A 12,609-nucleotide genomic window follows, 5' to 3' on the forward strand; every position below is an offset into this window, starting at 1 on the left:
TCTGTCCTTCCAGTGAACACTCAGGGCTGATTACCTATCCATTCTTAAGGAAATCAGCCCTGAGTGCTCGCTGGAAGGACAGATCCTGAAGCTGAGACTCCAATACTTTGGCCACCTCATGAGAAGAGAAGACCCCCTGGAAAAGACCCTGATGTTGGGAAAGATTGAGGGCACAAGGAGAAGGGGACGACAGAGGACGAGATGGTTGGACAGTGTTCTTGAAGCTACCAATATGAGTCTGACCAAACTGCGGGAGGCAGTGGAAGACAGGAGTGCCTGGCATGCTCTGGTCCATGGGGTCACGAAGAGTCGGACACGACTAAACGACAATGCCAAAATAGGCTTCCAAGCAGCCAGAATTGGGATCTATTGGTCCATGTATCAGACCAATATATTGGGAAATCGACTGGTAAGAATAGAAGGGCAAGCTTTGTGACTTCGATGAGCAAAAACTGGGCCATCCGCTCTTATGTCTGCCATGTACCAACCAAAGCTTATCCAGTTGGATGCTTCTCCTGAGGATCCAACTCAGCAGCAAGGATCCTTTACAGACACATCGCATTTAGGGTTGTTTTTTTTTTATTCCAGTAAAACATTGCTTTTGTTGTTCCCTTTATAAGCTAATATAATGGCTGTCCAACATGAAGGTCTATATTCCAGTCATGCTTTTGTTTAGCAACTGTTATGATGCTCCGTCGGAGACTTCAGGTGGTTGCACAAACCCTTAATCCATGCGCCCTGCATTGATGAAAGCAACGTCAATGTGGCGTATCTTCTGCCGACACGAAAGGGTTCTGCCATTGAAGCTTCGAGACGCTCGCCGAACAACTGGCTTGTGGGCTTCTCCCTCCCCCTCCCCGAAAGCCGAAGGTTAACTTACTCATTTGTGTTTTATATTTTCTACCGTCTGCTGGTGAAATAGGGTAGGCTCTTTACTGTAAACGGGCAAGGTCGTGCATTATTCCTCTTCCTTCTTCCATGGCTAAATCTCTCCTGTAGAGCAGTAAAGCTTTTAGATTGCCATTTGTGACAGAAAACATGAGGTCATGTCTGTTTCCATGCCAACAGGAGCTCCTGGGAGACGATATTCAGTAGAAGCACAGAAGCGGTGACTGACGATCAGATCCAGTGTTGCCAACGAATAGTAGATCTTTGTAAACAGTGCCTGCTAGTGGTTTACAAATACTCTGCCGATTCCAGAGGGTCCCTCACTGGAGTTTACCCAGACTGGGATGACACAAGGTATGCACACCTCCTTTATTTTGGCTTTGTATAATCTAACATTCATTGTAATGCAGGGTGGCAAGGATTTGATTAGGTTGCTCTATGTATTTTAATTTTTTTCCCTTCAATCTCAGGTTGGAAAGCACACAAATAACACATCAACAGATGTTTCAGCCTAACAGTTGTTTACAGGGCATACTTTTGGGGTTTCCCGAACTTGGGTCTCTGGCTGTTTTTTGGACTACAAATCCCATCATCCCTGACCACTGGCCCTGCTAGCTAGGGGTGATGGGAGTTGTAGTCCATAAACAGCTGGAGACCCAAGTTTGGGAAACCCTGGTTTAGCGTATGGCAATCCACTGCAAGGGAGCTTGCTCATTTCTTCCCTCACGAAAACAGACTGTGGAACAACAGGCCCATATAAATGGGGTGAGGGATATGCGGCCCTCCCTCAGATGTTGGATTCCCGACTTCCATCACACCCAGCCAGTGGTCAGGGAGGATGGGGCTTGAAGTCTATAGAGGGCCACAGGTTCCCCACCCCTGATTTTAAATGAATATGTTCTTCTGCGCACTCAACAAATCAGCCCTGAAGCACACATAGTGATGGCATAGAAGCACTAGTATCTGTCTTGCGTGGTCAGAAAGGACCATGAGTCCCAGAGAGCCATTCTAGAACTGCTAGGAACAAGTGTGGGACTCTGCCAGTCTCCTGTCTAGACTTTCTCACAAGTCATGGAGTGCTTCCACCACATGAGGGAGCCTTTCGATGCAAAACCACTCCAGGCTATGTGAAGTGTGAGTTTGTTTTTCTTTAGCTGGTGCTTCATTTGTGTGTGAGATTGAGGGCCCCTCCAGACATCTTAAAAAAACAACAACACCCATTATTATGCATTCAGCATGGTATTCATGAAGGTGTTGGGTTTGCGCCTGCGGTCCTACTGCTTTGTTTCCGCTTGGTGCATGTCCCTTGGCTTCCTGACGAAACGCTGTAACTTGTGGTTCTTTTGGATGCGGCCTAAGTTTAAAACCGGCAGAAGATTCAAAGCAGGGATAAAGTAGCAACATCATGCATTTCGAAATGACCATGCCATATCACACGTTGGCTTAAAAAAAATAAAAATCCCCCAAACAAACTGAGGAGGAGAGGAAGAGCAGCTCCACTAGTAATTCACAGAAAAACTTACCTTAAAAAGAAACACTCTAAGTTTGCCTTAAGAAAGATAACAGGGATGAGCAGTGGTCTCTTGGGATCAGAATTCCACCATCTTATAGATGACCTACAAGAGCTGTATGCAACAGCCTTGTAGCTTCTCTTGCACAACAGACTTCCATGAATGCAACACAGCTTCCTCTTTCGTCCTTTTCAGCTCCCCAAATGCCCTCAAAATAGGCTCCAGAGTGCTAAGGGACCCTATATTGCAGGGGTCGGCAACCCGCTGCTCTGGAGCCGCATGTGGTTCTTTTACACCTTTGCCGCGGCTCCGGGGCGGATACTAGCGAGGGGAGGAGGCGCATTGTGCGCCCCGACACTCCCCACTGTGGCGGGCGCTGTACTGGCTGTGATGTCACATGGGGGCGGTGCGTGCGTTAGTCACGCACCGTCCCGACGTCACCTTCCCACCCGCCCGCTACATTGTAAGGGGCATGTACGCTGGTCACTGCATTGAAAGGGGGCATGTATGCTGGTCACTGTTTTGAAGGGGAGTGAAGAACACACACACACACAAAGGTAACTTGTTAATTTAACGTTTATTTCTATGAGGAGGAGTAATTCTGAGGGGTCAAACAAAGAAATAATAAAAAAGTGACAAAAAAGTTATTTTTATAATGACGAGTTTTGCGGCTCCCAGTTTTTTTTTCTTCAGAAACGGGTCCAAGTGGCTCTTTTTGTCTTAAAGGTTGCAGACCCCTGCTCTATTGCATGGTTGTTTTTTGGGAGGGGGTACAGGAGGAGAGGAAATGGAATTCCTGTTTCTCCAATCCTGCTTATCTTGTGATAAGACCCAAAGCATTTTAAGACCTGCTCATTGGATTCATCTCTTTAACTTCCTATCTGCAAAATGCCCACTCCCACCCTTAAGTACTCAGAAATTTTAGTGTTATATGCCCCTTTTCCATTTCTTCCTGGCAGTTAACCAACCATGCATTTAGTCGCCAGCATTTCCATTGGAAATGAGTTTTAATCGTCGCTTGTCGACTCTCATATCTCAAGACTGGATTCTAGCGTGGCTGCCTCTGCTCTTATTGAAGGGAAAACAGATAGTCTTCTAGGTGCATTCGCCAAACTGCTTTTCAAGTGGGCATAGGAAAGTATGCGTCTACTTTCTCTCCCCACCTCCTTTTTTCCAACGCACAACAAAACTACACAAAAAGACAAATTTAGGTCTCGCGGATCGTAAACTTGAAATGGCCAAAATCAGATTTGGGTGTGGAAGAGCCTGTCTCATGAACAAATGAGCCTGTCTAATTTTTTGACATTAGGCATTTTTTTGCATAATAAGGTCCTGACATCGTCAGTGAAAAGAGCGTGTTGGATTGCTACTGGTTGTTGAAAGAGACAGGATTAGGCTATATGGCTCGGTGGTTTGTCTCTGGATAAGGTACCTTCTTTTTGTTCATCTAAGGCAAGCATGGCCAAACTTGGCCCTCCAGATGCTTTGGGACTACAACTCCCATCATCCCTAGCTAACAGGACCGGTGGTCAGGGATGGTGGGAATTGTAGTCCCAAAACATCTGCAGGGCCAAGTTTGGCCATGCCTGATCCAAGGGTTTCGAAATGCAGGGTTCTCCACATGTAATTCAGGAAGGTTTTTTTGTTTTGTTTTTGCTGAACTTCATACTGCTCTACCACTTTGCATAAGTTTGACTCCAGTTTAATTTCTACCCAACCATCTGTGCTGGTTCAAATGACACATCTGTGTGCAGGCACAGGGTGAACGTTCTTCTCTGTCCTCGAGTGGCCTCCCCTAAAACTGGTTTGAGGTTTTATTACAGTCTAAGCGGTATATAAATCTTGTGAAAAAAATTGCAGAGAAAACATTACTGCAGTGCCTGAAGAGCTGCCTTTTAAAAATGGCACAGGCTCCCTCCTGCACCGAGTTACGCTTTGCACTGTCGTATTAATCCATTTCTGTTATTTCAGCTCGTTTATTCTGCACGGCATCTCCATTCTTGTCCTTATTTATGCATCTTGATCCCTCTCTTCAAAGATGCTTCCTAACCTGGTGCTCTTTGTGGATTACATGAGCCACCCTTGGCCTACAAGGACTAATGAAAATCTTGAATGGAGCAGAGTTTAGGCTTGCTCCTGAGGAACTCCCCTTTGTCTTTCTTACGCCAAGTGTGGCGCCTTTTTTCATTTTTATTTTTAGAATCCCTTTTCTCCAACCCGTTCAGTTCAGCTGAGGGCCATGTTACAAGACACTGCACATAAAGTCAGGAGGCAGTTGTAACCACAGCTGCCTGTAGGGATGCCTATAATGTAGTGTGCATTTGATGAGTGTACACTTTCAGGTGTAAAGGTAAAGGGACCCCTGACCATTAGGTCCAGTCGTGATCGACTCTGGGGTTGCGGCGCTCATCTCGCTTTATTGGCCGAGGGAGCCGGCGTACAGCTTCCGGGTCATGTGGCCAGCATGACTAAACCGCTTCTGGCAAACCAGATCAGTACACGGAAACGCCGTATATCTTCCTGCTGGAGCGGTACCTATTTATCTACTTGCACTTTGATGTGCTTTCGAACTGCTAGGTTGGCAGGACCTTTCAGGTGTATATGCTTTAAATCTGTTCCAGGGTTTCCCCAACCCTCTGAAGCTGATGAGGGGAAGTGCAGAGTGTGCACGTGTGGGGTGGGGTGGGGTGGGGATGAGACAAGGGGAGGAAAGTTTTGTTGCACAAGCATAAATCCTTGAGTTGGATACCACCCATTATGTGTGGTGGCTCTTAAGTCAGCTGTTTTTGAGCATGGGTGGAGTGAATCAACATGGAGCGATAAAAGTGCTTCTGCTTTGAAGGGAAGTTCAGCCTTTTGACATCTGGAACACTGGTTAACCAGTGGTAGTGACCTAAAGGCATTGACATGGAGTGTTATGGCTTATGCTGCTTAATACCTTTGCCCAGGCTATTTGGGAGCATTCAGGGCAGCCATTTTAATTCCTGTAGGTAACTGATACCTGCAATTCCTACAGATTGCATCTATTTGCAGAGTTATAAATCCAAAAACCTTCTTAAGGCTGAGCTGGCTGCTGTAGCATTATTCGAGACAATAGGTGTCAGACCTGTTCCTCGGGTATCCGAAGTTTGCTTGCTGTTTTATCGTGTAATTCTTTCCACCAGCGTGGAAGTAAATTAATTCCAGCTGGAAAAAAGAGAGAGAAGTATTTGGTAGGGCAGAGAGAACTCTGCTGCGGCAAAACAAAACATGTGTGGTATTAATATGCTATCACAGTAGAGAAGTAATCTAATTTTGATCAGCTGTGACCAAAGATTGTTCTTGCTTTTCATCATTAATGTAAAAGGGAATTATTTTAATGGAAATTATGTGCTCGGATCAAACAGATCAGCCTTACGCACTGTAGCTAACCGTCATCTATTCGCAAAAAGCATGAAGATACCTCTTGTATTGAACTCCGCCTGCTGAAACCCCACGGAGAGGGTTGTTTCACTCGTAAGGACAGTGTGATTTCTTAAAAACACCCTCCCTTTTATTTTTCAACTTTTTACAGAGCTCCCCCCACTCTCACACACACTTTGGTGTAACTCAGAATTCCTCCCTAACCTAGTGACATTAGAAAGAATAGGGTCTTTCCATTGGCTATTTAATGGTCTTTGAATGCACCCTGAGGCAGTAATGCTGCCATTTTACACACTTTGTTGGATTTGGTCTTGTAGGAAGGAAACCCTGAACATTCACAATGTCCCACTAGAACGGGGTCTTTGTTTGCATTAAATTCGCAAGAGGTCTTGGGAAGCAATGGCTTGACTTCATCATACAGTCTCATGATGCTGCCCAGTAATTTTGTAGGATTAATCATCGCGACTGTTTCAGAGTGTGCTCAGTATTCATTCATCAATAGGGCTCCCATTCCATGATGTAACCCTTTTCTAACAGTGGGCTCTATTTATGTGCGGTGGTGGCAATCAATTCTAGCATAATGCATTGCTCGTCACGCAGCTTCCACTTAGTGTAGGTGTTATTTTTATGTACTTTTGCCGCATTTATCTAATAACTGCCCGTAATTATAGTACATCCGTAATGGGAAATAGATTAAAGGGTGATCATTAGACAATGTGTGATAAATTATTGTTTGTATGATTTTATTCCAGTTCCCCTTCTGCTTATTGCCTGCTTTTTAAGCAAATAAATCAGAGTAGTCATTGATGAATGGCAAATTAGCAATTTGCTAAAATCATGATAATGAGGTGGTGGTTATGTCACAACTTCATTAAATAAGAGTCCGGTTTAGTCTAATGTACCTAAATGTGTTAATGGCGTTTCTGGCTTGTAGGGCTTTGTGCGGGCATTTGTTTATTTTCGTAACGGGAACTGCTTGATCCTTAGTTCTTTGCCCTTGCTCTACCTGATCCTGTTGCTGCTGCAGCAAGATAAAGGGAGACAGAAGCCCGGTTGCCCCTTTATGTAAAAATAGAGAAGAGAGTTAAGCATTCCAGTGTGTCACAAAACTGGAGGAATGGTTCTTGAATTGGAAGAGGGATGGATGGATGATCAATATAGATATGGCTGATGTGGCAGAGGGTGGCTGTTTTTTAATCTTCAGAAAGCAGTACAAAAATTGCGCAGGCATTTGGTACAGATGGAAGTCTTGTGTCTCTTGTCCTAAGAGATGCTGGACACTACACAAGGACAGCCACACTGAGTGCAGTAGCTGGAGATAAAGATGGTCTTTTCGTAGAAACCACAATTTGTGGTTTGAGCGCAGGGTGGAAAGGTGAATTCCACGTGAGAGATATGTGACCTGGAGGGGAGTATATTTTCAGCATTCCCTGTTAAAAAAAAAAGGGGGGGGGGGGAGGTTGTAAGTGCCGGGTGGATTCCTAGAAGCTGCTCCTGTCTTCAAGGTGTTGAAACTGGCAAGTGTGATGGGCCCCCATGTGCCTAAGTGAAATCACGAAAAGTGGGGAGCACCCTCTAAACGTCCTCTCTGTCGCTCTCTCTTCAATCCATGCCCAAAAGACTGTATCCAAAAATATCCACAACTAGAACTGAAGCTCTGGGGCCGACAGGGGGCTGGAGGATGTTTGGGAATTGCATCGGCAACTTCGGCTGCTGCGCTGCCTCGCCATCTGTTAGGCGGGGAGGCTGAGCAGTAGGGGCGGGGAAGCCCCGCTGTGCCTCAGGTCTCTTTGGGGCTTCCTCCCCCTTCATAGATGTCCTCTTCAGGCTCTGGGGAAGGTCTCCTTGTCAGGCACAAAGACTCTCTAGGTCTCCTTCCCCATTTCCAGGTTTGGATTGAATTATTTAATCATTTCCTGGTTCCGTCCATATACACGGTTGCATGCCAGTCTATCACACTTAAGTGTGGAGGATGCCCCTGGATGACAGGTGTGGAATGACTTGGTTCTGCAGGCAACAAATACATTGCACTACAATGTTGTTGTTTTAAAAAATCTCCCCTTTGATCTCAACTCATCAATGTCCCATCTCCCAACTCTCCCTTCTCCAAAGTGATTAACACTTTGAAGCCTTCACCCGTCTCCCAAATTTCTTGACTTATCTCCACTCGGATTTTCTTCTCCATCCTCCTCGACTGATAAAAGACCTACCTGTTGGGCATGTGGTGGTACATCCCATTTGGGATTGTACAACTTCAAAGCAGGTGGGAGGAATGTCCACTTGAATGCTCAGCCATATTTGAAATTCCTTATACTTAGGAAATTAGCATAGCAGGGAGAGATTTAACAGCTGAATTCTATATACCGTATTTTTCGCACCATAGGACGCACTTTTCCCCCTCCAAAAATGAAGGGGAAATGTGTGTGCGTCCTATGGTGCGAATGCAGGCTTTCGCTGAAGCCTGGAGAGCGAGAGGGGTCGGTGTGCACCGACCCCTCACACTCTCCAGGCTTCGCTCACCTCTCCGCAAGCAGCGGGAGCTCAGCACTGGGCTCCCGCTGCTTGCGGAGAGTTGCCTGCATGCTGAAGCCTGCGCGCACGCTCAGCTCAGCGCGTCCAGGCTTCGCGGACCTCTCCGCAAGCAGCGGGAGCGCTCCCACTGCTTGCGGAGAGTTGCCTGCATGCTGAAGCCTGCGCGCGCTCAGCTCAGCGCGTCCAGGCTTCGCGCACCTCTCAGCAAGCAGTGGGAGCGCTCCCATGGCTTGCAGAGAGCTGCCTGTTTGGGGGCTGGGGTCGGGGGAATCTCGAGCTTCCCCCGCCCCAGCCCCGCGCCTGGGGGGGAAAATAATTTTTTCCCCTTTATTTCCCCCCCAAAAATCTGGGTGCGCCCTATGGTCCGGTGCGCCCTATGGTGCGAAAAATACGGTATGTCTTTCCAGAAGTTAGCCTCATTGACTTATTCCCCAATAAGTGGGTATAGGATTGCAGCAGAAGTAAACATCCTTCTAGTCCTCTGTGTTGAGGGAGGTTTGTGAAACGTCAAAAAATCCTCCCCTCTTTCCCCAGATTAGTATAATAGTTTTTAGGTATGATAGTTATTTATAATAGTTACATACACATTGCCCTGTGTTGCTATGTCGGCATGGAGACAAAATTTAATTGAATGCAAGTTAGATCAACAATGTTCATAACCTTGCAATTGCAAATCATAAAAAATTGGCTAGGACTTCTTTGAGTTTCAAATGCCCAGTTTTTCAAATGTAAAGCAAACTTTACATTAAAATGAATGCAAATAATAATAATAATAATAATAATAAAAATCCAGCAGCCCAGACATTTCACGCCAGTCCCTTTATCCCCCGTTGACTAACTGGCCTGCTTCACTCCCCCAAGACCAAAGAAATAGAGCTGTTAAATGTAAGTGTATAGTTATATCAGCCTTCCCCAGCCTCCAAATTTTATTAGACTCCAGTTCCCAACATCTTTCATCGTTGGATGGGGCTGATGGGAATTGTAGTCCAAAGGTTTTGGAGGGCCACCACATTATATGAACATATGTGCTACTCTGGCATGCAAACGCCTCTTGGAGGAGTGTTTTGCACGAGGCAAAACTTGTTTCAGTTTCTTATTTTGGGGATATTTTGGTCCATTGTTTCAAATGCAGCCAGGGGGGCGGAGCAGAGAGTAGTGGCAAGAGTAACCTGTGACCCCCCCCAGTTGCTGTTGGACTCCAACTGCTTTAAGCCCCAGCCACAACGGGCAATGATTAGGGAGTTGTACTCCTGCAACATCTGGAAGCTTAGAGGTTCCCCATCCTAGAGTTGAACATTACTGACCAACATACGCATATCCTGCAAGAAAACCCTCCCCAAAGAGATGAATCTCCTAAATGGGCAGGCATACCTCTCACAGATAGGGATTTATTACTGATCAGCTCCTCAATAAGACATGTCTGTTTGGGGCAGAAGAAGCATCCTGATCCTGCATTTGATGTCCTGGCGATGTCTACAAAGACCGTAGATCAGCTTTTCTCAACCTGTGGGTCCCCAGATGTTGTTGAACTCCAACTCCCATCACCCCAAGCTAGCAAGGCCAGAGCTCAGGGATGATGGGAGTTATAGTCCAACATCATCTGGGGACCCACAGGTTGAGAACCGCTGCTGTAGATGGAGTACCACTTCACACTTGAAGACAAGGTGCTCATGTTGCAGAGGCTTCCAAATCAGGGTCACACTAGGGTGGGAAACAGGAAATCAACTTCTGTGTTTTGTTTTGTTTTTTTTTTAAAAAATAGATGGTTGGATTCTACCTAGCGTGTGCCCACCACACCTCTTCATATCCACGTGCTTGGATGTGGTAGCGTTCTGCCCTTAGATGTGCCTAAAAATCACAGTGCCAGTAACTTAACACCTTTATTTTAGCCAGCCAATTAAGAAGAAGAGGAGTTTGGATTTGATATCCCACCTTTCACTCCCCTTCAGGAGTCTCAAAGCGGCTAACAATCTCCTTTCCCTTCCTCCCCCACAACAAACACTCTGTGAGGTGAGTGGGGCTGAGAGACTTCAAAGAAGTGTGACTGGCCCAAGGTCACCCAGCAGCTGCATGTGGAGGAGCGGAGACGTGAACCCGGTTACCCAGATTACGTGACTACCGCTCTTAACCACTACACCACACTTCATTCTAAATGAAGGTATTATTTTACCGATGCTGCATGGGTTCTTATAAGGAACCAGTACACATCCCTCTACTAGGTTGTGCCCTTGTTCAGCGATTTCATGTTACTGAAATGAATATATTTGTTGAATTCTCATGCTTTCCTTCCTTTCTTTCAGGTACTCACTGCCAGGACCTTTGCAGTTCATCATGAAACCCTCCACCGGTTTTGGATGTAGCTCATCTGGAATGACTCGCTCCGTTTTGTTTACACCTAGATACGACCAGTCATGAAGCGAAAGGGAATGTTGTTATATATAATGGGCAATTTATTTTATTTTTTTCTTCTCAATTTCAAATGTGCGATGGAACTGAACCCAGGCACTGTTATATATTTATTACAGTATATAAAAATGTAGCGCAAAAACCTGCTGTAAACACCTAACCTTTCTGGAAATGTAATAAACCTTCTCAAAATGTTTACAGAGAGATACGGATGCCCAGATCTTGGTAGGTTTCTTAGCAATTCCTTCCCTACTGTGGAGTCACTGTAAGGACGCAATCCTATATGAAAGATCCACCGGCTTAAGGAGCTTTAGGATCTGGAAGACGTCCCCAAATGCTGGTGGAACGCCAAATACACCCTTGGCCAGGCGGATACACCAGCCGAACTCCCCTCATATGTTGGCAGAACTGATGGAGTAATTTCACTGGTGAAGAAGATGTGGCCAGGGCATGGGCAGCTCAGGGGGGCGAGCACACTTAGCATTATATCATATACTCCTTTAATCCACTGCCACACTCCTTTCGACAGTGCAACACACGTCAGCCACACGTCAGCAGAGGGAGTTTTTCTCTCATTGGCTTTAATGGAAGGCGGACAATGGAAAACTATCTGCTCCCCTATCGAGAACCATGGCAAAGTATAGCAAGGGGAGCCAATGCGTTACCCTCCAGATTGATGTTGGACTCCCATTTCCTAGAAGTCCCTGCCAGTACAGCCCAAAATGGTCAAAGGATGCTGAGGGTTGTTGACGACAACACCTGTATTACTTTGGAGTGGAATGCTCAGCAGACGTTGAGCTGAATTCGGAATCCCTGTGAGAGGAGCACATTCTACCCTGCATACAGTCACAGAGAGACTCTGGGTCTAGGAGCATAGGAAAGCTAATGTTTATTTTAGGGGATTAATGTTGGTAGGAAAGCTCTAACTAAGGTGGAGATGCACTGAGCCAACAGGAAAGCGAGAGAGCGAGCTCCAAGTACACCTGCTCGTAAGAGGAGGCATGGAGACAAAGAAGGAAGGTAGGATGTGACATCAGCAAACCTAAGATTATCCGCCTAACACTGAAGGAAGATTAACAAGGTGGACAGTCTAGGAAGCTTTCCTCTCTATCTACCCTTTCTCATGTAGGTACATCAGCCTACAGTGGAAGCTGAGCTGCACCCTGACACTTCCCACAGTCCAGAGAGTGGCATGTTGACAAACTCTGGAGTCCTAGATTGGGTGTAACTTGGCGTCCATTTCACAGCACAGCACCGCCAGCCTATCGACCGGACCTAGGAAGCCCACAATTCAAACGATAGGCCTCTGGCCTCAAGTCACATATAGTTAACATCCCAAAACGGGGGGTTTTGTTGAGGGGAAACAGTTCACCTGCAAAGGGAACACTTGGCAAGCAGCCTGTCCCCAGAGCACTCGTAGGGTGCTGAGCGCCTTGCTAGCTCTTCTCTGCTTCAAACCCTGTTAGGTCACTCGCCTTGGGGCACCGGACACAAACACCAAACTCCACTCTGCTCCTTGGGACTCACGTAAGCAAGCCAGGAAAGGGGGAGCACATGATGCAAAATGTAACTGCTGTGACTGCCCCCCATAACTTTTCTCACCTTCACACACTCCCCTTAGCATGGGGATGGGAAACCTCTGGAGGCCCAACACACTCCTGCCTTAGCTATAGGTGAAAAACATGCCTGTAATGTTCCCAGACTCACCACTACCCCATCCAAGGTGTTTTGCAAGGAACCCCGTTATCACATAGCAGGGCTAAGGGGAAACAGACCATGGATAGTGTTCCCTTGCTGCCTCAGTATGAGACAGGAAAAGGGGTGCTGGACCTCTTTTCAGGTGGTGTGAGCTAGAGCAGTATGGCCAATC

The 12,609-nt window shown here is 46.4% G+C and overlaps 1 protein-coding gene across 5 annotated transcripts in view; it reads left to right on the top strand.

Moving 5' to 3' along the window:
- Nucleotides 1–10,943, top strand: part of TTLL7 (tubulin tyrosine ligase like 7) — an 89,845-nt gene extending 78,902 nt beyond the window's left edge. For all 5 annotated transcript variants that reach the window (XM_077928530.1, XM_028732974.2, XM_028732973.2 and 2 more), the window contains 2 exons: nucleotides 1,069–1,242; nucleotides 10,634–10,943. In XM_077928530.1, the coding sequence (XP_077784656.1) occupies nucleotides 1,069–1,242; nucleotides 10,634–10,748 (289 nt within the window). In that variant the 3' untranslated portion in view covers nucleotides 10,749–10,943. The remainder of the gene's footprint in view (nucleotides 1–1,068; nucleotides 1,243–10,633) is intronic.
- The last annotated feature ends 1,666 nt before the right edge of the window (nucleotides 10,944–12,609 follow it).

Source organism: Podarcis muralis, chromosome 5 (genome assembly GCF_964188315.1).
Source record: "Podarcis muralis chromosome 5, rPodMur119.hap1.1, whole genome shotgun sequence".
Taxonomy (NCBI): Eukaryota; Metazoa; Chordata; class Lepidosauria; order Squamata; family Lacertidae; genus Podarcis; species Podarcis muralis.